The sequence below is a fragment of the Nothobranchius furzeri genome, chromosome 6, assembly GCF_043380555.1.
Source record: "Nothobranchius furzeri strain GRZ-AD chromosome 6, NfurGRZ-RIMD1, whole genome shotgun sequence".
NCBI lineage: Eukaryota > Metazoa > Chordata > Actinopteri > Cyprinodontiformes > Nothobranchiidae > Nothobranchius > Nothobranchius furzeri.
Window position 1 is genome coordinate 68,663,829 of NC_091746.1, and position 27,464 is coordinate 68,691,292.

General features: G+C 42.8%; 1 protein-coding gene across 2 annotated transcripts; it reads right to left on the reverse strand.

Moving 5' to 3' along the window:
• Positions 1-206: 206 nt before the first annotated feature.
• On the reverse strand, positions 207-27,218 carry olfm1b (olfactomedin 1b). Of its 2 annotated transcripts, none has more exons than XM_015943242.3 (6): positions 26,981-27,218; positions 19,305-19,454; positions 18,353-18,508; positions 14,682-14,901; positions 4,285-4,391; positions 207-1,055 (listed from the first exon to the last, which is right to left on the reverse strand). In XM_015943242.3, exons 1-6 carry the CDS (start codon positions 27,044-27,046, stop codon positions 381-383), a joined length of 1,374 nt encoding a protein of 457 aa, XP_015798728.1. In that variant the 5' UTR covers positions 27,047-27,218; the 3' UTR covers positions 207-380. The 2 variants fall into 2 exon arrangements, with proteins under 2 accessions (XP_015798728.1, XP_015798727.1); XM_015943241.3 differs by lacking the exon at positions 26,981-27,218 and adding an exon at positions 23,151-23,518.
• Positions 27,219-27,464: the final 246 nt, after the last annotated feature.

The following is a 27,464-nucleotide window of genomic DNA, read 5'->3' on the forward strand; positions in this document are numbered from 1 at the left end:
ATAACAATATCCCTGTAATGTAATAAAGAGAGCTTCAAAGTAAAAGTCTTCTAAAAGCACCTTGTAAAGTCAGAAGTCTAGAGACCTTTATTTACAAAATTAGTTTGTTTTTCCTTCAATAATCTTTGAATCGTTGATATGAACGAATTGCTTTTCTTAATGAAAAGTTTTACATTTTGGGATGAAACCCTTTAACTGTAGTTTTTTTCTTATTCATATACACATTCAGTTGGCTTCTCATTCACTGATGATGCAGTCTCTCAGATATTATTTCTCTTTTAAAGTACTTTGCTATAAAGTCTTTCTTTTTTCAGATATAATTAGAATATAGTTACTTCTCTATGCAGATGATATCCATGTAGCCATTGAATCTATGTCCATTACAGTTCCTCTGAGCGGATCACGTGGAACAGTGTCACATTATACAGGACCTGATGGCCATTGTTCCAAGCATAAAGGGCACGGTCACGGGGGTTGTAGTCTAGCATGGAGATATGTGAGTACTTATTCTGGAAGGCGATGTCTATGTACTCATAGGTAGAGGAGTTGGTTGAGTAGGCGTAGTAAACCTTGGTGCCTCCTGAGTAGCCATTGGTGACGTAGAGTGTGCCACAGATCATAAATGACTCGCCAGCACTCCTTTTGGGGTGATTGGTGGTCCAGCTCTTGATGACCTGCAGAGTGTTGGGGTTCAGCTTACTAATAACAATGTTACCGGCGTTCTGGTTTGTAGCGTAAACCGCCCACAGGCCTCCTTCGTCTACCATTAGGTCAATGTCAGAGTGGCCTCCCCAAGCGTAGTGATATGCATTGCTGAACCCGGCGTTGTCGAGCTGTCGGGATTTACTGATCGACGAGGTTCGGAAGTCGAATTTGATGATGACGTGGCTCTGGAATTTGTTGAAGTAGATAGAACCGTTGTAGACTACCTGACCGGTTCCCGACCATGGGTGGGGCAGCCGGTGGGATGTGAAGTTATCCGATGTCATGAAGTCATGCATAGACTTGTACTCCCGCACAAAGCGGTTGTTATGGTAACCATCCATGTACCAGACCTAAATGAAATGAAGCAAAACATGGATTAGATGGAAGCAGAAAATGACTTTGAAGCTCAATACCTCATCATTTGTCCGTGAGCCCTAACTTGTATGCAGAATACACATCAGAAATCCAATCACACCATCAAAGCATTCCAATTAGGTTAGCTGAGACTTTTTCAGCATACGCTAAGATCCATCAGCATCTGAATGCAAACAGCGTAGATGACAGCTGCAGGGTGTTAGGAGTCAGGGAGACTGATCTCAGCTGGTTTCATCCTGCTTCTTTATGACACCTTTAGTCTCCTGAACCTTAAGACCTTTTCAGTCTCAGTGTGATGAGTTTAGCTGAAGCCCCTTCACTGACTGATTAAAAAAAATACCAACATGCAGGAAGTAGTCTCCTTGGGACAGAAACAAGGTAAGAAACCCAGGAGATAAAAGGAAGTGTCTGCTTCTGTCGGTTACACTCAGTTCTACTTTTCTGCCCTTTGACATCATAATACATCTTTTATGTGTTCCGTTCAAATGTATTAGCTTCAGCCAAAAGAGGGGACTGTCTGCTTGTTAAAGACAATCTCAGTTATTCTGAGCAAGAAAGATGATTCAACGTTTTTGTTTTTTTTTAATAATAAAAACAGTGCATGTGTTGTTAATACACTTCTCAATGGAAAAGCGGATATGTTTGTCTCCCTGCTGCTAATCTCAAAGTCGCTGTGAGACTGAACATTATTTATCTCATTCATTTGTCTCATCCAGTGAACATAGAAGGCTGATTAAATTTCTTTATTTTTCTTTTCCATAAATTATGATGCATCTTCTAGTAAAAGCTACATATGTTTCCAATTCTTTTTTTCTTTTAGTTTTTTATTACAGCAATGAAAAATAAAGAAATTACTAAACTAAATTAAGCTAAACTGACCCAAGTCCAGAGAGTTGAAAGGAATAGCCAGGAGTAACCAATACATATATATTTGCTGAAGAACAAAGGGAAGAAGCTTGGACTTGAGCCTCCTTCTCCAAGTTTTTGGAACAGCAGCTTATTGATTATGAAATAAAAAACACAAATTCCAAATATGTAATTGCTGAAAGCCCATAATAATAAGTTCCAGTAAAGGTTTGAGGAATAGAAAGTGTTTTTAGAAACAATGCAACAATGCAACTGGATGACAAGTAAGGACTACAACTCTGGCAGCAATGACAAAAAATGGAAAAAGGATAAAGACACATCAGGTCCTAGTCTACCATTTGTTTAGCTGGTAAAATACCAAAGGACGGGAAGTAGAACGAGTTTAACACATAGAGTTTCACACAGTGGTGAACCATGACTCAGATATCAACTCTGACACTCACATGTCCTTAACCTTAACCCTAACCCTAACCAAAAAAAAAAAAAAAACCACTGTAAAATCTGTCATAACACAAAATCCAATAGAAAATGTGGTTTTTAACCAGAACTGCTTCAAAACAAAAATACAAAGTTTAGAAACATTTGACTCAAATTTAGTGAAGATTATAAAACCAAACCTTGTCAGATTCTACCGATCTGTTCTGTGAGGTACCCTAAGGCTCTGTTTTGGGGTCCTTTTTTGTTTCTACTGTACACACAGCTAATTGGACAAATACTTGGTTATTTTTATAATGTTTCCTATCAACTATATGCAGATGACATTCAGCTGTGCTGCTCCTTAAGGATTCTGAGTTTCTGTAAACTGTCTAAAGTACTAGAATGTTTTTCAGCAATCACCAGCTGGCTAGAAGATAACTTCCTTCAGTTAAACTCTGAAAAAACTGAGTGTTTGATCATTCCCCTGAGAGCTTGGTTCCTCTGATTAAGTCAACAACTTGGTCATTGTTTGATGAAAAAAAATCTTTAAAAAGCCTTTTAAATTTTTTTAGAGTTTAAAGAAAAAGTACTGCACACTATTGGTAATAAAAACCATTCAGAAATACAACAAGCATTTTACAAGTTGCCCACTCCATCTGGAATGAAATCAAATAAAACATCTGTGAGACACTACTGGGACTATAAAAAGAAGGTGTGCAACTGACCAAACTTTACATCTCATGAGTCATTTTGGCCATTTTCATTTGATGGAAACCTTTTTAATATTAATGCAAAACTCAAAACTTTTTGTGCTGACATGTGGGTCTCTACTTCCTCTATAAAAAAACCCAAACATGCATTCTGTTTGGTTTAAGGCGATAGGAAAAAAAATTAGCTGTTTAAAGAAGTCTCCACTTGTGATATCGCAAACAGGGATGTTAAACCTCTCATGTGCAAAAGAGCAGCTGCTGTTGGAGGAGCAGCAGCTCTACTTTGAGCCCCTCCCACATTTCAGAGCTTTTTAGCTTAAAGCAGCCAAACAGGGGGTGGATTGGTGAGACCAGCTCCAGTGACAAAGCCCTGAAATGACTCATTCTGTAAGGTACTGAAACTTTCAAGAACAAAACTGCTGAAATCCCTTTATCTCAGAGGGCTTTTGTGCAAAGAACTTCATGAGCATGTTTTGAATCAACCATAGGACTATTATAAGAAAAAGAAAAGTCTTATGTCTCCTTTAAGGAGTGCTGACATGTTAATGATTTAGAGCACATAATACAAAGTGAGAACTATTGTAAAACCACCATGGGGAGAAGAGTATGAGGCAGAACTGGAGGTTTGGGAGAGATAACTCATTGTCATCCATGTCAAAAAACATTGATTTTTCGTGCTAAACATACTTGGCTTTCTTCTGGTTCTCGTCCAAGCCTCCTGCCTGAAATGTCCATTGTATTGGTCTAAATGTTCTACAATTGATAAGCCTTTGGCTCCCAAACTAAACATGCCTTCAGCACAAGAAGTTCAGCATCTTCAAGTAACAAGAACAACAGTCCAGTTGTCATTTTAAACTCTTGGAATTGTTTTATCCTCGATGAATGTCAATCTACACAGAGTGGTTACATTTAACCAGATTAGCAAAGCCTAACCTACATATCTCCAGTTTCAACTTCAACATCAAAGTTAAACAGCAAGTACCGAAGTCTATAATGTCAGAACCCCCCCCCCCCCCCCCCCCACCCCCACCCTTCATGTCTGAGTGCCAAAGACAAGCCTTACAGATTTATTCTCACAAGTGGAGCAGAATAGCTTCAGCTATAACGCCACGCCTGATACCAAAACTAATGTCAGATTTCTTTCAGCAATAAGCCAGCATGTTCAGTAGTTACGGGTGTCTAAAGGGTGCTTAGGAGTATTTGCACATACCCGAGTATCCCCTTCTGGGGCCAGCGGATCGGTCATCCAGGAGCCAAACCTGGATCCAGATGTCTTGATGGTGATGGGATCACTGATGCCCGTCAGTTTTCCACATGCTGAAAAGGACAAAAATAATGGGAACATCTGCAGAACCACCCCTCAGGACATTTAGCTCAGACTCTAAAGGGTAGGAATCACTGTTTTTAAATGGTTTTGCTTGAAGGGTGAGATTGTTTGATTCCTTCTCTCTCTGTCCCAGTTTTTTTTTTTTTTTTTTTTTTTAACAAGAGGTGCTTATTATTCCATTCACACATGCTCACTTTACCCTCAGAGTTTGGATGTGTGAAGGAAAGGGAAAAATAGAAAAAGGGTGAGGCTTTTGTGATATGTCCCCTCCTTGTGAGCAGTCATGTGTTAATTAATGTTGATTTAGGTGTTAATGAGAATTTGACTAAGCGTGCACTGGTCTGTGTCCCTCATGGCTGAGAGGCATTTGAAATACTTCTTGATGCACGACTGACCAGTTATTTACTTTGTGTATGCCCATTAATTTTTTCTTTTATTGTTCTTTTTTCTGATAGAAGACAGTTGAAATGAAAGCAAATAGATTATCAAATCCCTTGGATGGAGCAACTCTCTCTAACAAGCTAATTTAAAGAGCAGGACTGTGATGACTGCTCATTTAAGGGTTTCATTAGCCTCTTTCTCTCTGAAGCTGTTCATCCATTAGCCCATTATCTCCTCATGTGCTTCATTGTTGTGAAATGTCATGCTGCTTTGTGCTCACACAATCCAGGATTAATTTCCTCCTTCCTGTAACCTGCCTCGCCATCTCGTCTCTGTCTCTTACATAATGAAATTTGTGGCTTTGTGTCGGAGCGTTGGTGTGTCTTTATGTGCAGCATATGCCGTGCCTGCGAGAATGTGTGGGCATTGCACCTCAGCTGCACGCACTCACATGAGCAGCGTCTACTATACGGGGGGAAGGGGGGGGGGGGGGGGGCTGTTACGTAACCCACAGTGGGATTAGAGGCCTGCATTAGTACCTTGCCTATTGATTGATTGATTTATTTTCTATAATCACGCGTCTCTCTTCGGATGACCACTACTGCTGCAGCACGGTGGTGGATCTGCGTTCTGGAGTTACATACAGGGTCTAATCCCCTTTTGGCCTGAATTTGTTTGGCCTGAATCAGAGGGCAGGGCAAGATGAAAGCCCTCTAAATGGGCGCTGGAGCTGATGTATCGAAAGCCCTCAGAATGTTGGGATTTAGGTCTAGACTCGACGCTTGCCTGCAGCAGCCCCTAAATGAAAAGCTCAAATATCGGACATTTGAAAAACTAAGATGGAGAAAATGTTACTGGGGATTTAAAGCTGGGGTTCATAGTTCAAAAATGATAACGTAACTTTAAAAAAGCTTGAATCTGACTATCTGACCCTGTTCTGTAGAATAACGTAAGCAATCGTTCATAATCTACATTTTCCCCAAGTCCATCCTTTACGTGAGCCTAAGTGTGACCCTTTTTGATTAATAATTCTCAGCAAAGTTAATTCTAAATATTCCTATGAACTTTAAATTTGACATTTTTACATACATAAACTGTTGTCGACGCTCCAGTCATGCGCCATTTTGAAATGCCATAGCTGTTTAGGGCGTACAAGACATAATGCTCTGAGAAGAGGCAGCTGCTGTAAACGACTGATCAGACCCACTCTACATATATTCACAGGGCATTGACAGAGGGCTCTCGATTCCCTGAGAGATACGCTGCCGGCAGGAAGCAGCAGAAATCGTTGATAAAACATGCAGGTGATTGAAAGCTGGTGTGTGGTGTTTTCTGTGTGTGGCCACCGAAGTGCAGTGTCTCCCTCTCCCCCGCAGCCGTGCACACACCGCCACAAAGACACATCGCCTTTTTGATGCATGTGAGCCACTGTAGCTGCAATACCTACTCTGAACATTGTGGCGCTAAGGAGTCAAATGTTTTACACACTGGGGCTTTAACACTAAGCACATTTACAGAAGAAGAACATCCAGTCAATGTATATGACTTAGCAAAAACAACCTTTCCGCCATTTTTTACCCATGCAATCGACCTAAACAATAAACGTGACATGAGCTAGCATTTGTCTCACTTTCAGCTAATTCTCATTAAATCAGCAGCAGAGAGACGTGTTCACTAGATTTTTGCACGAGTAAAATGAGACAATTATGGGTATCCCATTGTTTTAAATCATCTAATCGGAATTTAGAAAGTGACGCTTTCCTGTGATAATTAAATAAACTCTTCACCAAATTTACAGAAACTTATTTGGTGAAATATGTTGTCATCAGTGTGTGAAATGGCTGAAATCAGCATACCGGCATGAGGATTTGCTCTTTCTCACAGCTGTAGTTAAGAGAAGACTGTAAAAACACGTTTTAACTGTTGATGAACGTTTATTTTTGCAGAAACTTTATTCAGAGGAAAGTTACCTAAGACTTTCTTCTGTTTGCAAGTTTCCAAATGTAGGTCTTGCGCTTGATTTGGTAGGTGAAATATGAACAGCTACACTAGCAAAAGTAAATAAATTAGTTTTTGCATTGGCAAGAAAACGAGAAGGAAATGATAACAAAGAGCAAAGAATTAAGGGTTGGCTGATGACAATGTAATGTAATACTCTGAATTTACAGCTGAAATTGAAAAGTAAAACTCTAGTAGTCAGTGGAAGTGTTTCTTTGCAAGAGCAACTTTCCTGCTTCATTCATCCTTGTTTTGATTTGCAGAAGCTCCATTTGCCTGCAGCCTCTACGTTGCACGAGCCCACAACACCAGGAGATTCATTCATTTATTTATTTGATTACTGCCCAGCAAGCCAGCGCTTCCTATTGATCGGTGGCTATTGTGTCCAAGCAGCAACTGTTAGTCTCTTAGGCATAAAAAGGCTTGAAGGACAGCTTTTTGCAGATACAGGTCCTTCCCCAAAAATTAGCATATTGTGATAAAGTTCATTATTGTCGATAATGTACTGATAAACATTAGACTTTCATATATATTAGATGCATTACACACAATCGAAGTAGTTCAAGCCTTTTATTGTTTTTAATATTGATGATTTTGGCATACAGCTCATGAAAACCCAAAATTCCTATCTCAAAAAATTAGCATATTATGAAAAGGTTCTCTAAACGAGCTATTAACCTAATCATCTGAATCGACTAATTCACTCTAAACACCTGCAAAAGATTCCTGAGGCTTTTAAAAACTCCCAGCCTGGTTCATTACTCAAAACCGCAATCATGGGTAAGACTGCTGACCTGACTGCTGTCCAGAAGGCCATCATTGACACCCTCAAGCAAGAGGGTAAGACACAGAAAGAAATTTCTGAACGAATAGGCTGTTCCCAGAGTGCTGTATCAAGGCACCTCAGTGGGAAGTCTGTGGGAAGGAAAAAGTGTGGCAGAAAACGCTGCACAACGAGAAGAGGTGACAGGACCCTGAGGAAGATTGTGGAGAAGGACCGATTCCAGACCTTGGGGGACCTGCGGAAGCAGTGGACTGAGTCTGGAGTAGAAACATCCAGAGCCACCGTGTACAGGTGTGTGCAGGAAATGGGCCACAGGTGCCGTATTCCCCAGGTCAAGCCACTTTTGAACCAGAAACAGCGGCAGAAGCGCCTGACCTGGACTACAGAGAAGCACCACAGGACTGTTGCTCAGTGGTCCAAAGTACTTTTTTCGGATGAAAGCAAATTTTGCAGGTCATTCAGAAATCAAGGTGCCAGAGTCTGGAGGATGACTTGGCAGAGGGAAATGCCAAAATGCCTGAAGTCCAGTGTCAGGTACCCACAGTCAGTGATGGTCTGGGGTGTCATGTCAGCTGCTGGTGTTGGTCCACTGTGTTTTATCAATGGCAGGGTCAATGCAGCTAGCTGTCAGGAGATTTTGGAGCACTTCATGCTTCCATCTGCTGAAAACCTTTATGGAGATGAAGATTTCATCTTTCAGCACGGCCTGGCACCTGCTCACAGTGCCAAAACCACTGGTAAATGGTTTACTGACCATGGTATTACTGTGCTCAATTGGCCTGCCGACTCTCCTGACCTGAACCCCCGTAGAGAATCTGTGGGATATTGTGAAGAGAAAGTTGAGATGCAAGACCCAACACTCTGGATGAGCTTAAGGCCGCTATCGAAGCATCCTGGGCCTCGATAACACCTCAGCAGTGCCACAGGCTGAATGCCTCCATGCCACGCCGCATTGAAGCAGTCATTTCTGCAAAAGGATTCTCGACCAAGTATTGAGTGCATAACTGAACATATGTATTTGAAGGTTGACTTTTTTTGTATTAAAAACTCTTTTCTTATATTGGTCGGATGAAATATGCTAATTATTTTAGATAGGAATTTTGGGTTTTCATGAGCTGTATGCCACAATCATCAATATTAGAAGCAATAAAAGGCTTGAACTACTTCGGTTGTGTGTAATGAATCTAATATATATGAAAGTCTAATGTTTATCAGTACATTACAGACAATAATGAACTTTATCACAATATGCTATTTTTTGAGAAGGACCTGTAGTTACTCTCTTTCACGTTTCCGGCTCCTTTTACGCTCATCTTCCTATCACACACACCTTACCTCCCTTCATCAATGCTTCCTGGCTATTACTCAGTGCTGACATTTTCCCCTTTCTTTTATCGTGTTGATCTTCGGATGCAAATGGCAACCTTGGCCAGTTTAATCTCAGTAGCGGGAGTGTGCCGGAGCATCCTTGTGTCCATCTTGCATGAATGCCTCAAGTGAAGATGAAAGAGATGGCCACCCTCTGTTCTGCCTAAGCCAGCCTTTCATTGAGTGACCTCGCCTTTATCACATCTGATCTTGTGCGCGCGCGCGCACACACACACACACACACACACACACACACACACACACACACACACACACACACACACACACACGTACCTTTGACATTTGAATCGATCCGGTACTTAACGGTACCAATTTTCGATACTTTTGAGTGTTTATTATTTTAATTCTCATTTATAATTAAATATATATTTTTCTCAATATATAACCATATTTGATAAATATCACGATAAATAACATACAACTGTTTGTATTTTAACATCGTCCTTGTAGTTTTATAAGCTGATAATTAAACTGAAGCAAACATCTTTACTGTGAACTAAATTTACTGTGTATCTTCATTCCTTTTGCCATCTTTTTTCATTTGATTTTTCCTACTGGGAAGTTAGAATTTCCGAGGAGAAAGCGAACGCACCATTAGCTGATAACAACGGTGGCAATGGAAGTATCAAGCTAACGTTATCTTAAACAGTTTATTTAACTGCTGGAGCAGATTAAAACGATGATGCCTCACACTTAGATCGTTGTCGCTGGTTTCATCATCACCCAATCACCCGTCGCATTTAGTAAAGTGAAGCCAAACTTTAGAGCGCGTTCATGTTCTTCTAGTCGGGAAATCGGAGTTCCGAGGAGAAAGCGAACGCACCATTAGCGAAACGGAAGCTAACATATCAAGCTAATGTTATCTTAAACATTTTATTTACCTACTGGAGCAGAATAAGATGAGGATGTCTCACTTAGATCGTTGTCACTGGTTTCATCATCACCCAGTTACCCGTCACATTTAGTGAAGTGGACCCAAGCTTTAGCGTGCGTTCTTTCTACCATGCTGCTCTATTTACAACTCGCTCGCAGCGAGCGACGACATAACGCTCTTGCGCATGCACAGCTGTCTAGGCAAGTTCTCGTTATGAAGGACGGGTACCGAACGAGGCACCGTTTGAAATGATGTGAATCAGTGCTCAGTCGGTACTATGGAATTCGGTCGGTACCTTAAAAAGTACCGAATTCGGTACCCATCCCTACACACACTACATATGTCCTGCAGGTCCCTGATCTCCTGTCTTTGTCAACCACCGGCATGAGGAGCGGCATGTTAAGTGAACTGGGATTGAAAACACGAATAGAAGAGTTCTAGGCCAAAGAGAGTGGTGGCAGCTTATAATACATATAAGTGTGAAACTGAATGACTTGGAAAGCAACTGGTGAGATCAGATCATGTGTATTTCCTTTGCAGATAAATCCGATTTAGCTTTAAAGAGAAACGGGCATTGCGGCCAAAAGCTTCTCCAAATCTTTCTCTGTCATCTTGCTCTGCGAATGACTTGAAACAGGGACACAATATACTCGTGATGTGCCGAGTGGAAGTGTCTCTGCTCTCATAATGCATCTTAGTCACCATGTGGGTGTGCATCTATTAGCACTGTGGGCTGTGACAGAGGTGTGAAGAGACCGCGGCAGGGGCTAAAAGCAAAGACAAGGCTGTGATGAGAACTTGCGAGCTGAAACTGAGTGAGTGAGTGAGTGAGTGAGTGAGTGAGTGATTTGTGCAAGGCTGTAGCTGAATATTTATGTTAGTGCCTGTCAAATAACAGTAATGAGTCATGTTTAATCACCGTTTACTGATAGTTTTATGGGTTGCAACAAAATATTATAGATATACAGTGGGGCAAAAAGGTACTCAGCCTCCCATTGTGCAAGTTCCCCCACTTAAAAAGACGAGAGGCCTGTACTTTTTAACCGAGAGAAAAAAAAAGAAAAAAGAAAATCCAGAAAATCACATTGTCTATTTTTTTAAATTATTTATTTGCAAATTATGGTGGAAAATCAGTATTTATTCTCCTACAAACAAGCTATATTTCTGGCTCTTATGGGCCATTCCCATCTGTACCGGGTCGGCCCGGGCCGGGTAGCCCCAGGTGGCCCCAGCCTGGCCCGGTTGATTCCACACATCCTTGTCTTAAGCCCATGTGGGCTGATTCTACCCACCAATCAGAGGCTTGCTCTAATGGAAGGTGTGAATTTGCTGTCAGCAGTGGGTGTGTTGGCCCTGGTCGGCCTGAAGCAGACCCCCTCGAGAAGAGGGCTGAGAATGAGCCTTGGTTGGCCCGGAAAAATACCAGGCCACCCAGATATGTAAACAACCTACGCTACCTGGCCCGGGCCGACCCGGTACAGATGGGAATGGCCCATTATAGACCTGCAACTCCTTCAGTAAGAGGCTCCTCTGTCCTCCACTCGTTACCTGTAATAATGGCCCCTGTTGGGACTCTTTATCGTATAAAATACACCTGTCTACAACTTCAAACAGTCACACTCTAAACTCTACTATGGACAAGACCACAGCGCTATCCAAGGACACCAGAAACAAAATTGTAGACCTTCACCTGGGAAGACTGAATCTGCAATAGGTAAGCAGCTTGGTGTGAAGAAATCAACTGTGGGAGCAATTATTAGAAAGTGGAAAACATACAAGACCACTGATAATCTCCACGCAAGATCTCACCCCATTGGGTCAAAATGATAACAAAAATGGTGAGCAAATATCCCAGAACTGCACGGGGGGACCTAGTGAATGACCTGCAGAGAGCTGGGACCAAAGTTACAAAGGCTACCATCAGTAATACTACACCACCTGGGACTCAAAAAGAAAGACCCTGCTTAAGCCAGTGCATGTGCATGCCCGTCTGAAGTTTGCCAGAGAGCATTTGGATGATCCAGAAGAAGATTGGGAGATGTGGTCAGATGAAACCAAAATAGAGCTTTTTGGGAAAATCTCTAACAGTTGAGTTTGGAGAAGAAAGAATGCCGAGTTGCATCCAAAGAACATCATACCTACTGTAAAGCACCAAGGTGGAAACATCATGCTTTGGCACCGTTTTTTCTGCTAAGGGACAAGGACCACTGGTCCACGTAAAGGAAAGAATGAATGGCGCCATGTGTCATTGGATTTTTCAGTGGAAACCTATCAGCAAGGGCGTTGAAGATAAAACATGGCTTGGTCTTTCAGCATGACAACAATCCCAAAAACACCTCCTGGGTGAAGGAGTGGCTTTATAAGGAGCATTTCAAGGTCCTTGTGTGGCCTAGCCAGTCCCCAGATCTCAAAATATTTGGAGGAAGTTGAAGGTCCATGCTGCCCAGCGACAGCCCTAAAGCATCACTGCTGTAGAGGATATCTGCATGGAGAAATGGGCCAAAATACCAGCAACAGTGTGTGAAACCCTTATGAAGACTTACAGAAAATATTTTCTCTTTCATTGCCAACAAAGGGTATATAACAAAGTTTTGAGATAGAATTTTTTTATTGACTAAAAACTTATTTTCCACCATAATTTCTAAATAAACTCTTAAAAAACCAGACAGTGACTTACTGGATTTTGTTTTTCTCATTTTGTCTTACAGTTGAGGTCTACCTATGATGAAAATTACAGACCTCTTGTTGTTTTTAATGGGAGGACTTGCACAGTTGGTGGATGACTAAATTCAGTTTTGCCCCGCTGTATGTGACTAGGTTTGAGTGAGTTATTTCCTAAGTCTGGTGTCACTATAGACCAGGGGTGCCCAATCCTGCTCCTCGAGGGCCGGTACCCAGCATGTTTTAGCTTTAATTCAGTTTCAACACACCTGATTTCAATCAGCAGGTGATTAACAGGCTTCTGCAGAGCCTGATCAGATGCTGCACAGGTGATCCAACCAGTTAATCAAGTGTGTTGGAGCAGAAAAACCACAAAACCTGCTGGATACTGGCCCTCCAGGACCAGGATTGGGCACGCCTGCTATAGACGATAGGACTGTCTACATCTGAGTGTGGCAGATGTGTTTGCCATACTATGAGTTAACTTGCTTCTTGACAAATCTCAAATAAACACAGATGTTCCATACTCTATTCCTTTGTGGAAAGTCAACTTTCTAATCCTTCCTCAAAGAGGCAAAAGCCCAAACCAAGTTTTTCAGAGATGGACGATGATTTGAAGTAAACTCATAGAAGTAATGTTTGTTTATTTTAACGTTATGTATTTCTTATATTTTTGTGTGGTTTGTACAATGGCAGAGGAGTTCAGTGCCTGCCCCGTAACCAGAAGGTTGCAGGTTCACATTCTGTTAAGTCTGTCACAGCAGCTTTGTCCTTGGGCAAGACACTTCACCGGACTGGTGGTGCTGGGTACAGCAGCCTCACCTCTGCCAGTGCACGCCAGGGTGGATGTGGCTACATACCTCATCATCTGTGTGTGTGTGTGTGTGTGTGTGTGTGTGTGTGTGTGTGTGTGTGTGTGTGTGTGTGTGTGTGTGTGTGTGTGTGTGTGTGTGTGTGTGTGTGTGTGTGTGTGTGTGAATGACTGTCAGTTTTGTAAAGCACCTTGGGGGAGTGTAAGACTCTAGAATGCGATAAATACTATTTTACCATTTCTATACAGGATTCTGACAAATTAGGCTCGTCCCTGTTGTAGATGGCTCATGAACTACCTCAGTGTGCAGAAATGATCGCTGGAATAAATGGGCTACAGGTCGGCCTGAGTAGGGTCAAGACCGAAGACAATTACAGACTCCTTGAAACAACTTCCATTTAATATTTTCATAAAGGGTTCAAGACGATGTTCTTTTATGAACCTTTTCACCACAGTTAGCTCACCAGGCTGGGGTGGAGTGCTACAGCTAGCTGCTACTACTCTCTGCATGATACATTCTGAGTAAATAACCCTCAAATTTGAAATTAAGAGATGTGTCAAGTTTTAAAAAGTGGCACCCACAATGGAGATCAGGTCCCCCTGTGGAACACTGAAATGATCTCCAGAAACGTGGTTTAAATTAGTGCTAAAACGTGTGTTCGCCATTATTATTACAAGAGAATAAAAACAGTGATTCCTGGATTAAATGTGGTGTACTGGCTGCCGTTTGCATTTGTATTGATATTGGATATTTGGCTAATCGTGTTGAGGAAATTATTCTAGTTCAACTAGTGATATATCGGGTCTCTCTGTCTGGTATTTTGTGGCTCAGAAACAGAAAAGATGAATGTTTAGTAAACCGTTTTCTGAACCGTCTAACCCTGAAGTCATCTCTGTTTCAGCAGCTTAAGGCATAGAAACATGTCCCTGTCGGAGACATCTAAGCCTGGTCTTCAAATGCCACCATTCTGCACATTTCAGATGCTTCGCTGCTCCAATATACCTGATTTGAACCTGTAGATGATTAACTGGCTTCTGCAGAACTTTGACTTTAACTATGAGCGTTGGAGTTGGAACATTTTTAAGATTCGACCCCACTGGCTGAGAAGGATGAAAACCTTGTAAACTTTAAACAGATAGTACATATGTGACTCTCTTCTGACCTTTAAAACTGTTTTTACAACAATAAAGTGTAGTAAACAAAAAAATAAATCCCATAAATGAAGTTTATTCTGTCAAAAGTGTTTTTATCTGTAGAAAAATGGATTTTATAGGACTATTAATGTCATGTTTGATGCATTGGGTGAATGTGCCTAAGGATCTCTTCCTGGTCAGTGTTTGTGCATGCATGTGTGTGTGTGCCAACAGCTCTCTGTGCCTACCTAATTTTTGCATGCATGCTCGCAGTCTCTCCTCAAGATTTGACACTCTGTTGTGGAGCTCCTCGTAGTCATAGGCCCCCATCTCCTCTTGTAGCTCGTTTAGAACTGACGTCAGATTTCGGACCTCCTCCTTAAATTGCAATACCAATTTGGCATCGGCTTTGTACTCCTCCAACACTGGTATCAACGGTCTAAGCTCCTCCATTTTCGCTTTTATGGCCTGAAAGGATTAGAATAAGCTCGGTTGAGTGTCAAGCGCAACAAAAAGAGACCCGCTGTCCAAAAGAAAGAAATAAAAGAAATAAAAAAAAGGGAAAGGAAGGGGAAGGGATCACCTGTCTAAGCCTGGCTACTCTGACTCTTCCCTGCATTTTTTCTCTAGTTGAGCCCGTGTCCGGTGTTTATGTGCATGTGTGTGCACAGCTGTGTTCTGTCTGTGCGAGTGTGTTTTTGAGCAAACAAACCCAGAGAACATTCTCCAGCCGCTGAACGAGCAGGGCAGGTGGCTCCGCCCCCGGCAGCGAGCGGCCGTTAAAAAGCAAGCCCTCAATACACTGGACAACAATTGGGAAAGCTCTTTATTGGTCATCATCGTTCAAAATGCAACATCGTATTAAGGGTTACATGCTTTTACATGTCACACACAACAAAGTGTCTCGAATTATACGTCTATAGCGTTACGGAAAGATTTGCTGAGTAACCAAATATGCATAGACAAAAGCCAAAAGGAAAAAAGTAACACCAATTAATAATAATAATAATAATAATAATAATAATAATAATAAATGTATTTACGGTAGGAAAAAGCTTTTTAGGTGGAAAACGTTGACAGCAGTATCATGCAGGAATAGATCAGTAGTGGGTTGGTTTAGGGGTGGGAAGGTGGGGTTGTCTCGATCTTAAATGATGCTAAAAAGGTAAATTAACTGTTTGATGCCCAGATACTTTCAGTACTGTGGCCCAGTTCAGGTGAATCTGGATCTGACCTGCCTCTTCTTCCCTGTGGCTCTCTTTACATGTCTTAAAGTTAGCCCTGCAAGCAAGAAAACGACAAACTGTTGATGGGGGCTGGAGCTTGCTAGCCTAACTAAGAGACACACAAAAGGCAAACACACACGTAGTAAAATGCACATAGATGTGTTGGATTATACTGCACACATGCAACACGGCGCTGGCAACATGAAGTGACCGTGCATGCAAAAATGGCTTTAATGCACATGTGTGGTATTGGCGATAATAAAAAGATTGCAGAAAAACAGAAGTAGGCACTGTGGTATCAGATGATGAAGGATTTTAAAGTGGTGAAGATGTGGAAAGAAAGTTATATTTATTAAACTAATACCGCAGATTTTTTTAAAGGTGCATTGTGTAGAAAAGAAGTAAGAATGACCTCCAGTGGTAAATGTGGCTACTACAGTCTATTTTTCTAATCAAGATTGACCCTCTCACTGCCGTCCTAGGAGTTTAATGGCTGTTACCAGTTATGAATCAGCACAGAAGACTCTAGATGATGAGTCATTCACAGTAAGTTGATAAGTAGATGAATACATTTCACCGTAATATCCACTTGCTGGTTACTGAAATAGTGTGAGATGATTTTAGAGCTTCTCGTATACCGTTGGCATTGTTAGCCTATAGCATTGGTGTAGATTTGCTTTTGATATTGGTGATGACGTATAAACACCAAATTATTATTCATGTGTCAGGCTTTAAAGGATTAACTGTCTCTCTAGGCTGATAATATCTTTGCACAAGGTTGCAGATTTCTCTCTCAGTCTGAATGGAAGTTAGACTCAGAGAGAGAGAGAGAGAGTTCTCGTTCTCTCTCAGAGAAAGGTAAATCATCTGTAGCTCTTGAGTTCATGGCCGTCAGTCTGTTTTCATGTGCGGCTTTTATACAGTTGGTGAAATCCTCTCAGGACCTTTGGATACACTCACTCGCTTTAGGCCCCACGAGTCACCCACGACTCATTGAAAACACAGGAGTCTTGCATACAACTGGAATGTTTTACTTTGAGCTTTGGGGCCTCTAACAACCGGCGTAGTTTTTCTCAAGGGAGATTCCCGTGACAGCATGTGCAGCCAATCACACCGGCCATATGCGTTACAGAGGTTTAACCCTTTCTGCACTTCTAGGGTAACGAGACAGTGAATGACTTGTTGTTTTTTAGCGGTCAAATTGTTGGTGGGGATTATGTGGTCATCGCTGGAGATTGGCGGGGACACGTCCTCTCTGTCCATGCCAAATGTACGCCCTTGGCCTCTAGGCCATACCCCTAAGATGCAGTGGCTTCTTAGGGGTACAAGAAATAACTTCTGGGTTGCTCCTGTTTACTGGCTTCAGTTCTCTGGAGCTTTTTGCCGACCTGTGTCGAAATACAGTGCATTGCTTCAGCGTTAGCTTGGTGGAGGCTCACCAACCCCACAGGCTCACAGATTGTAAACAAAGTGTATGTCCCTCTGCCGCCATTTTGAAAGAAAAAAAAAATGAATAAACTGAACCCCCCCCCCCCCAGCCGTCTGAGACGGAAATGTCTCAGGGTGACTTTCCGACATGACTGACATTAGACTGTTTAGTGATTTATATATATATATATATATATATATATATATATATATATATATATATATATATACACATATACATATGTATATACACATATACATATGTATATACACATATACATATGTATATATTAAAGTTTCTTTCCGCAGTATTTCTCTTATCTATTCATTAAATTTTTTACTTGTACTTGAAGTCCATAAAACAATTAGAAAGGCCGGGTGTCCCGTGTGCAGAGGTTTCTTTAATTACAGTAAATGTTAAATTAAATTAGATTATTTCCCAGATGATCAACGATTCTCTCTTCAGCTTTAACGGGTTAATAAAATGTTCCTGTGTTAATTGAACAATATGAAAATGTGCTGGCTCAGTCCTTCAATAAGATCTTTGACCATTTAGGTTTCCTGTGTGATCACTGGGATTGTTTAATATCATCTGTATATAAATAATCAAACGCATTCATGAGAAATGTTCTTATTAATCTCCGCGTTTTGACGACTAGAGCTTTTTGAAATCCTGTCATTTTGCTCGCTGTCATCTTTTACTTTGACGTGAGGACAGCTGACCCAAAAGTTATGTTCAAGAGCTTAACTTGGTTTATTTGACCAACTGCATGATGATGAGCAGCCATTGATTTGAACGTCATGGATTAAGTTGCAAAGCCAAACAGCAGCGCTACACTGCAGCACATTGTGGTTTTGAGCCAAATGACAAAGTAAAGTCGATAATTTGGAGGTGATGAATTAAAAATTATTGAAACCAAAGCAAAAACAAAAAAAACGGGTGGCGTTCAAGGGCACAGATGCAACTTACCACCTGGAAATTCAAATCTAAGTTTAAGATTACTTTTAATATAACTGGAAAAGATAATTGAATGCATTCGTGTTGATTTGACCTGATCGAACAGCAAATTACCAGTAAATGTAACAACTCGTGTGACATGTTTGTGAGAGGGATAGATGAGTTTGGATAAGCGTGATGTGTTCAGTCATGCACGGCTCATGGATTTAGAGGATTTTCTCCACAGACACAAAACACGACAATCTGTTGAGTTAACAGCTGTGAGGGAATGATGGCTGCGTCTACGAAGAAAGGATTTGCTCCATACCTTGTATTGCTTGGCCATGTTCTGCTTGTGGTTCTCCTCCACCTGCCTGAACTTGGTCTCCAGACCACGGAGCTGCACCTCCATCTTCTCTACATACTGCAGGTCCCTCTGTGTGCGCTGGTCCAGGACCTGGATGGACTGGGTCATGTTCTGGACCTGGAACGGGACACACACACACACACACACACACACACACACACACACACACACACACACACACACACACACACACACACAGGTTGAATACTGTTATTACATTCTGTGATATTAGCAGTAGAGAAAATGCAACAGGCCTACAGTGTGTCATCTTGGCTTGGTGTTCGTCTCGCCGTGATTCACAAACTCTGACATCAGGCTGACTAGTCAGGGGCCTCGGACACATGGAGCAAGTGTAGAATGCATACTGTTCAAACATTTGTTTACTCCAAAACTGTTTAGTTACGTAAACTACTTGAACCTCGGCTGCTTCAGCTGTTCTGCATCAGTTTAGATTCTCTCCTCTTTTTCCACGAAACGTTCATAGACGTGTGTGAGCGTGGGCGTCTTACAGTTCCCCAGCTGGGTATTGAGTTGAATTGCATCATTAAATAAGTTGCTTTGGATGCATGCAGTACAATAAAATCTTACTGTATAGCTACTGCTGCCTCCCATGATGCCTTGGGTTTCCAGGGAGCTCATTAGAGCAGGATTTCTGTTCTTGTCCCAAAGGCAGAGAAACGAATGGGTGTCTCGCCCTATTAAACCTCCGTGTGTGTGTGTGTGTGTGTGTGTGTGTGTGTGTGTGTGTGTGTGTGTGTGTGTGTGTGTGTGTGTGTGTGTGTGTGTGTGTGTGTGTGTGTGTGTGTGTGTGTGTGTGTGTGTGTGTGTGTGTGTGTGTGTGTGAGAAAGAAGCAAAAGTGGTGCAGTGCGTGTGTGTTAGATCGTTGCTTCTCAGTATTTAACCTGTAATTACCTTCTCCAACAGCTGCCTCAGTTGTTTGGTGCGGGCATCCCGTGAGCACATGGACTGCTGTGGCGCCACCACGGTGCAGACACACCTCCCCTCACTATCCTGGGCCGAACTGTACACCTGCCACGATTCCTCTGGGTTTGCTGGCAGCACCTTGTTGCAAAAGACACACACACACACACACACACACACACAAAGATGCAGAGGTCAATGGTGATGCTAAGAGAGAACAGGGCAAATCTTCAACTGCTGGGAAACAAGTGGAGACCAAAATAAAGCTTCACAATAGAATTTAAAAGTAATATGTTGAGAAACAACACGTTCTTACACCCGAAACTGATGATGGGTGACCAAGCTTTCGTTTCCGACGCGTTGGGAAGCGACACGCTGTGCCAGAGCGTCGCTTTCCGATGCCCACAGCAAAACGGAGATTTCACCGAATTGCAATTTAAACTTCCCCTCACCCTCAGCTCCATCCTAACCTTAACCCACTTTCTCATGCAAACTTTGCTTCTAGTTGCATCGTCCATCTCAAACACAGTTAACAAGACGTTTAGAATGAGAAACTGGGCTTAGGTTAGGATGAGGGTGAGGGGAAGGTTAAATAGCAAGGAGTTAGAGGTTAAATGTCAGTGAAATGTGTGTTTTACCGCGGTCTTCGGAAACCGATGCTCTGGCACAGCGCGTCGCCTCCCGATACGCGTTGGGAGCCTCAATGCATTGGAAACAAATGCTTGGTCACCCATCGTCAGTTTTAGCCGCTTCAGGTGTGAGAACGCGTTGTGAGAAAAGACGGTTTTACTGTTGCTTTTTATCAATTCTCACGCAACAGAGCAGAATGGTGTTTAACCTGTAGGCACCATGTGATGTGAATCGCTCTCTGCTTCTGCAACATTCAAATGTTGGCTGATATCCGTGAAACTGACTGACGTACAGCTCTCATGAAGACCTTACGATCCATTGTCTGTGACAAAAAAGCTCTGGCACTCCTGTTTCAGGGATGAGATGGGAGGTGAACACAGCAGGATTTGGAGTCTAAACCCTGCTTCACACTGGAAGCATCAGCGGAATGGTTCACTTGAAACTTTTTCCGCGGTTCAGTACACACCGGGAGAGTCCTGGCCACAGAATGGCTATCTTGCTGTGCTACTTGCTAAACTCACAAGATCACAAAATCCCTCGAGCCTATGCCATTGAACCAAAAAGGAGATCATGTTTAATATCGCTGTTTGATGTCATATATAATGTTGCTGCTCTCCACTGCCAGGAATAACCCTCCCACTGTCTTTATGGGTGACCCCGCGAGGAAAGTTGACCATTGAGCAGGATTGATGGTTCATCCCTTGAGGTTCACGTGGCAGGGGTGATGTGGAGCCCATTCCTCACCCCTGTCACAAGGACCTCAGGAGATAAACCATCAACCCTGCTCAATGGTCAACTTTCCTCGCGGGATCACACCCATTAGGAGAGTGGGAGGGTTAAAGCCGTGAAAAACACACTTCTAGAACGATGCATGGAGTAAACAAGCCGTTAGGTCACACATATTGACATAATCTACAAAGAAATGAAATCGCATCGCTGTAATAGTCTTTTATTTTGACAATTACCAGGAGTTTTACACTGAAATCGTATGTGATTTCCTGTCTAGCCCTATGTTAACTGTGGAAATCGTCACGTCACAGAAACAGTAGTAGGCAAGCCCGATCCTATCTTTAGCGGAGCGGCGCGGCGCGGCACACCGCTTCTGGGACGTGCCTGAACATTTCCACGTCGCGGCTGGTTTAAATCATCCCTTTAGATTATTATGAATTCTAATTTGAAGCAGTGCATTTACGCGCCACCGATGCTTCCAGTGCTACGTAGGAGTTAATCATTACTATTTCCTGATATTTGGACATCTCACCTCTGATTGGCCAACAGCAACGCAACTCTTCTGATGCCTCCTTTCGCTTTGCAACACTGATGTTTGATCTCCACAGATAACACAAGGCATCAGGACCTCTGCCACGTTGTGGAGTCGCTAATGCTAATGGTTAGACTCTACTAGCAGAGAGCTCTGCTCTCTCCTGGATGCAAAACTCAACAACAGATTTCCCCGTAGCGAGCCAAGATGGGTGAGTCCATGAATGCTAACATGCAGCGCGGCGTGGATCTGACTGACTTTTCTGACCAGAGCGTCTCATCGTATATTTTCAATCATGATAAAGCAGGAAATAGAGGTAGAAGATCATTGTCACCTTCTGCCTGTGTGTGAAGCTCAGAGTGAGTGATTGCATTAGAAAAATAACAAGTAAAAAAAACGGTTCCTCAGTGAACTTGTTCTTTAGACATTTACGAGTTTCAGCTCTGTTTCATGGAAACCTTCCTGACTGGGGTTGACTCCAGAAAGAAATCAGATGTAAATCTATGTCTGAACACTTCATTTAAATCTGTCCTGTGCAGATAATTTACCACCAGAGAAACGGAGTTGACTCAAACAGTTAACAGTCAGAGACAGAGTATGTGATGGACATGACTCTCAGGTACCATCACATCAAACTTCAGTTCCATTTGTGTTAAGTTCACCTAGCCTTAGACATTTGTGTGTTTGCTAATGTTGGTTGGCTATGGCAGCCATCTTGAATCTAGTTTCCTCTAGAACTCAATCAGTTGGAGACGACCATCTGTTGATTACATTTTAGGAGTTTCCTACCATTATTTAACACTACAAACAGGGTTGACACCCCAAAAGTAATATAACATTTTTAGATTTAAGATAGTGTGAAGCTGTGGAGGATGCCGGACAAGATTTTAGCTAACATGATTGGATCTTAACCCATTTTGTGTTTGTTAATGTCAATTATCTCTAAGCCATTTAAAGCAGGGTTGACTGCAAATGTTAATCACTCATACCATCGAACGTCCAATGCTGTCTTTCTATGAGTTTCATTGAAAATGGTCCAATGATTGAAATATTTCACTATCACTGAGCACAAACACACGCGTTATGGTGGGATGCCATATACAAATTAGCCGAGGCATCCCCGTTTTTCTAGGAAAAGGGAAAATTCAGCTATTTTGCATTTATTTGCTGTTCATGCAAATGATGTACCATCCATTTTCCACTAAATACTGCATATTTATGAGCTACCGCAAAAGAAAATAATGATGCCGAAGTTCCTCTTTTTATTCTGTGTGTGAAAGCTTTGTCTCCTAGTGACGTCAAGGTATATATTTTTTCATTCTTTACCTGAGAGTGGAGCAATCTATTTAGTGACCTGCTGATCCAATAGGAGGCAGCGGGTGACTTTGAGAGACACATTCGTGACTACATCAGCAGTAAATGAAAAAAAACTGGACAGTCCTGCTGATTGACTCAATTAGTGAGAATGTGTGACTTCACAAAATCTAAAAGGAGCAATCAGGGTGACAGTCAGCTGCCCCAGAGGATGTGCTGACAAGACAAGGACCATCAAATACCCAACGATAGAAATGATTAGAAGTGCATTTTCCAGGAATTGACTTAAAAAACACACACAAGCGCAGACCTGGATACCATGTCCTACTGGCTCTGACCCTTCAGCACCTTTTTCCATTCACACATCATAGGAAAATTTAGTTTTAGACTAAAGCATCAGATCGCTCACTTCAGCAGCTCTAACCTCCCACTACCAGAGCATCAGAAAAAGGGATAGCCCACTATTCACTTGGTGCAGCCATCTATCTCCTCAGAAGCACCATTGCAAAAGGAGGAATCTATGATGCTCCTTTTATACCAAGGGCGCCACCGGATCTTGGGATTTATCTGCTTTAAATGAACCCAAAGAACTGCAACAATTCCTCCTTCAGACCTAATCGAGTGGAACTTACTCCGGTGCTCCGGTCTGGGTACCCTCCCTGCGCCGCCGTGAGCTTGGTGGTGTTGAGCCCCACCAGAGAGGGGAGGGTCTGCGACATCCAGTTGGTGATCATCGCCATGGTGCTCAGCACGACCCCGATCTTCAGCAAAGGCACCGTCATCTTTGCTTTTCTTCAGCTCGATCTAATCCGTCTTCATTCTACAGACTCTGTGGAGAGACCAGGGAGGCGAGTCGCGGTGGTGCCAAGAGCATCTTCTGGATGTTTGGACCGGGACTCCGGATCGGCTCGTCTTTTCGTGGTCATCTCCCCAAGGCTGGATGCGCTGGATGGCTGAGACCGCAGAGAGAAGAGTTGGTTTGGGGTGGAAACTCGGTGGTGGGTGTAAGAACCTCCTAAAAGCAGCTGCTGGACTGGTCCCTCCTTTCGGATAGATCTGCTCCCCTCGGTGTCCCGCGCGCTACTATCCGGATCACGCCCGTCAGTCCGCCTCCTGCCTCGGCGAGCTCTGTGATTAACTGCACACGCAGGCGGCTCCAAATGGTTGTGGGAGAAGAGTAGGAGGTACTACAGATCCCTACGGGTCCAGACACTATGATGTCAAACTGGACGAGCTCCGTTCGTTAGAATGTCCCGTCTAAGGCTGCAGCTCCAGCAAAAGGCTCAGCAGTTGCATCTAAATTAATCATTGCTGCAGGTTATTATTTGGCAAAAGCTGAAGTAAACCCCTGCAAAACCCTCGCAGGATTTATTATTTATTTATTTATTTATTTATTTGTGCGCAGGAAAAAGCAGTGAGACGAGAGCGCGCAGGAAGTGAGTGCAAGTTGGATCTTCCATTCCTGGGACTCTGGCGCCATCTTGCAGCTGATTTAGGCGTTGCAGGAATTGGAACAAGTTCTCCAAATGCAAGAAAAAATATGCAATAATTACAATAAATCTGCAGAAAACTCAAAGAGGATTTGGGTTTGAATGTCCACGAGTGGGGTCGTGATTAGTAGGGCTGGAGGTGTTGCACGTGCATGCAGAAGTGTCCTTGTGCAACAGGAGCCTATGGTCAGGAAATGGAAATGTAAACTTTGATTTTGCATCATCAGGGTTAAAACTCCATCCGGGCAATGTAAAAACGACATAACTTTGTAAAAAATATTATTTTAAGGGATTAAACAATTTTAGACTTCCTGCAAAATGAATACGTTTCAATTGTTATTCTTATAAGATTTCTTATTTTATTTACCATATGCTCTTTATTTGCTCTGCTATGTTATACTCTGCTTGACATTGTTTTATTTTTCATTGAGCACGTTAAAAAATGAAATCTTCACACAGAAGATCCACAGAAAAACCAGATTTCTGCAAATTCGGGATTTATTTCTCCACCATCTGCAAAAAGTAAGACACATTACTCCTCCACCCCCCCACCCCACCCCACCCCCTCCTCCTTCTCAGCTGCTCTAGTTTATAGCCTCCCAGGTGATATTCCACAGGTGGCTTCATTACCACAAGGTATTGGTGAGTATTGACTCAGAGCTGTTCAGTCACAGGGTTGTGTAATGAGATGTAGATCAATGGAGCGAATGACAAAAGCCGTTATGGTCACATGTTTATCCCTTCTCGTTAGAAGAAATTAAAGGGGATGGATGAACTCAGGATTTAGTCACAACATGCTACACTGCCGAAGGGATGTGTGTGTGTGTGTGTGTGTGTGTGTGTGTGTGTGTGTGTGTGTGTGTGTATATATATAACGTTTAAACTATACATATATACACATTTAGAGGCTACATTACCCACACTGTTACATTTAGTCAAAGTGGAAAAATGAATGTCTATGAGATTTGAAATCATATTTTCTCTCTGAAAGTGCACTGCTAAATGCTCCACACCTCCACCCACTCCTCTTCTGCTGGCTTTCTCTCCCCCTTTGCTTCTTAGCTCAGCCAGTCACTGAATCATAAATATCCCCAACCCCAGCTGCCAATCACAGCACTTGTAAGAGAAATTCACATGGAATCCCTTTTCTTTCATGTCAAGCTAGGCTTTTTATGATTATTATTATAATTACTAAGGAATTATTGGAAGCTAATGAAACCAAAGTCCTTGCGTGCACAAACGAATAATCTGATTAAGTATTTTGCAGTTTATTTTACAGCCTAAAAGCTTTGCAGGTGCAGACACTTAACCACATCTGGTTTTGTTTTGTTTTTTTCTTCTAGTCTGGTGGTTGATGGGATGATCATCGGGGTGTCTAAGGGGCGGCTCTAACAGCACCATCTGCTCCGTCAGGTGTCGGTGAGTTACTTTTAGGATGAGGGCCTGGAGCCACGGGGGAGCCACTATAGGTGAGGACCAGCTGTTGCTGGATGCTTACCTTTCTTCTCTGTGTGACGCCAGATATGTGAAAAGTTGGTTGATAATTGAAGGTGTATTTAGTATTTAGTTAACACATAAGCAGTAAAGTAGTTTTTACGTGTTTCAGTTGGAGATGAGTTGTTGAGAATCCATTTTTCCTTCTCAGAAATGTACAAAAAGGTTTTCTCAAAGCAACGGAAGTTCAAAACTCACAGTTTGCTCCCTTCTAAAAGAACAAAAAGACAAAAAGATCATAAAAGCGAAGCTCTGCACTAATATCGACTTACCTCGGAGCACAAAGTAGGCCACGGAAGATAAAACAATCTGTCTCTGTGACCTGAGCAGTGCAGAACTCTGACGGGCTGTCACCAAACCCAAAAGGAAGCCAGCTGCCTCTTCCACACACCTGTGGTCACTTCAGTCAATCGCTGACGCTGCAGCTCAGATTAGTCTCGTTGTGTTCAAAACATTCTGACTTCAGAGATGAACACGTCAGAACAACCACACTGTAATGGGTGTGAGGTTAAAACGCTGATCCTCCTTCCTCAACCCGGTGGCGTTTCTCATCAACCTGACCAAACCAATCCACACAGCATCCGCTGAAATCCACATCCTGCCAGCGTCCCACCAATGCGGCGGTTATTGGGGCCAGAAAACAACTCTATATTCACATTATTGAGTTTGTGACTGGTGGCGCACCAGTGGGAACAGAATTTATTGATGGTCCCTCGTTCTACATTTTTTATTATTTCGCCTCCAGTTATCAGCCTCGGTTGGATTCACGCAAATCTGTGCACTCGAGCAAGAGGTGATGAAATTATTCTACGTTCTCCAGTTCAGTGGTGGCAGGGCCTGCATGGCAGTAAATACACTCACTCCCTTCCACTGCGTCCAGCATGACAGCCTGAAGGTTATGATGGGATGTGTGTAGATGCAGCGCACAGGAAATCACACACGAGTGTGTTACCACTGATTCTGAGCTGAGAGGCTTTATGTTATTGGACTAATTGTAATCTTCTCACGCCAGTAAGTCACCCTGTGGTCTCTGGGCATGCTCACATCACCTATAGGAGACATTCTCATGTGCAGCAGTCAGTCGTAGCTCTGTCAGAGGAAGGCTACAGCCAGGCTAGATTTCTGGCAGATTAAAGCTGAAATTGATAAATCAGCCCATCTTCTAACTAGGAGATTGACCGATGGTGTTATCCACCCCCCCCCCCCCCCACACACACACACACACACACACACACACACACACACACACACACACACTCATCTGGCCCATTTAGCAGCTGTTTAGAGGCAGTGAAAAGGGCTCTGCTGGATCTATCGAGCACAATGTATTCACATTGTGTAGTCCCACCCGTTAATCTGTTTAAGAGGGGCTAATTCTGTGATCTTTCGGCGGATCTTGAGCAAATTAACAGCAGATTTAAAACAACAACAATAACAAAAACAAATCCAAAACGGTGGAAAATGGCGTTAAAACCTACTTGGGTGAGTTCTGTGCCCATGAAGATGAGGAGAATCAGAGTCAGGAGCTTGCTCGCAGGCTGCATCTCTTGCCTCCGGTGTGTGTGTGCGTGGACCAGCGGTCTCACATGCAGGTCCGGTCCCTTCGCGTCCCCCCCGCACACAACAGCAGTCCTTTTTGCACTCCCCCACCTCTCTCTCACGGCTCTTTCTCTGCGCTGCGAATCGCTGGATGCCTTTTCTTGTTTGTGCTGGTAATTTTATCCCTCGGCAGCCTCGTAGCAGCAGATCTTTTCCGCGGAATCGTCTCCGTGCGTGTTCATCTCATCTCCGGAGCCGCTAGTGATCTCTGCCTCTCCCCCCCGCCGCTTCAGAGGCGTTTAAATGTCTCTGCGACGCACCGTGAGGAGCATTCGCGGGCTACAGACACGTCGACTGGCCCTATCTCCCCCAGCTCAGGCTCAAACCTGCGCTCAGATGCTGGCAAAAGTTTACCTCCCCGCC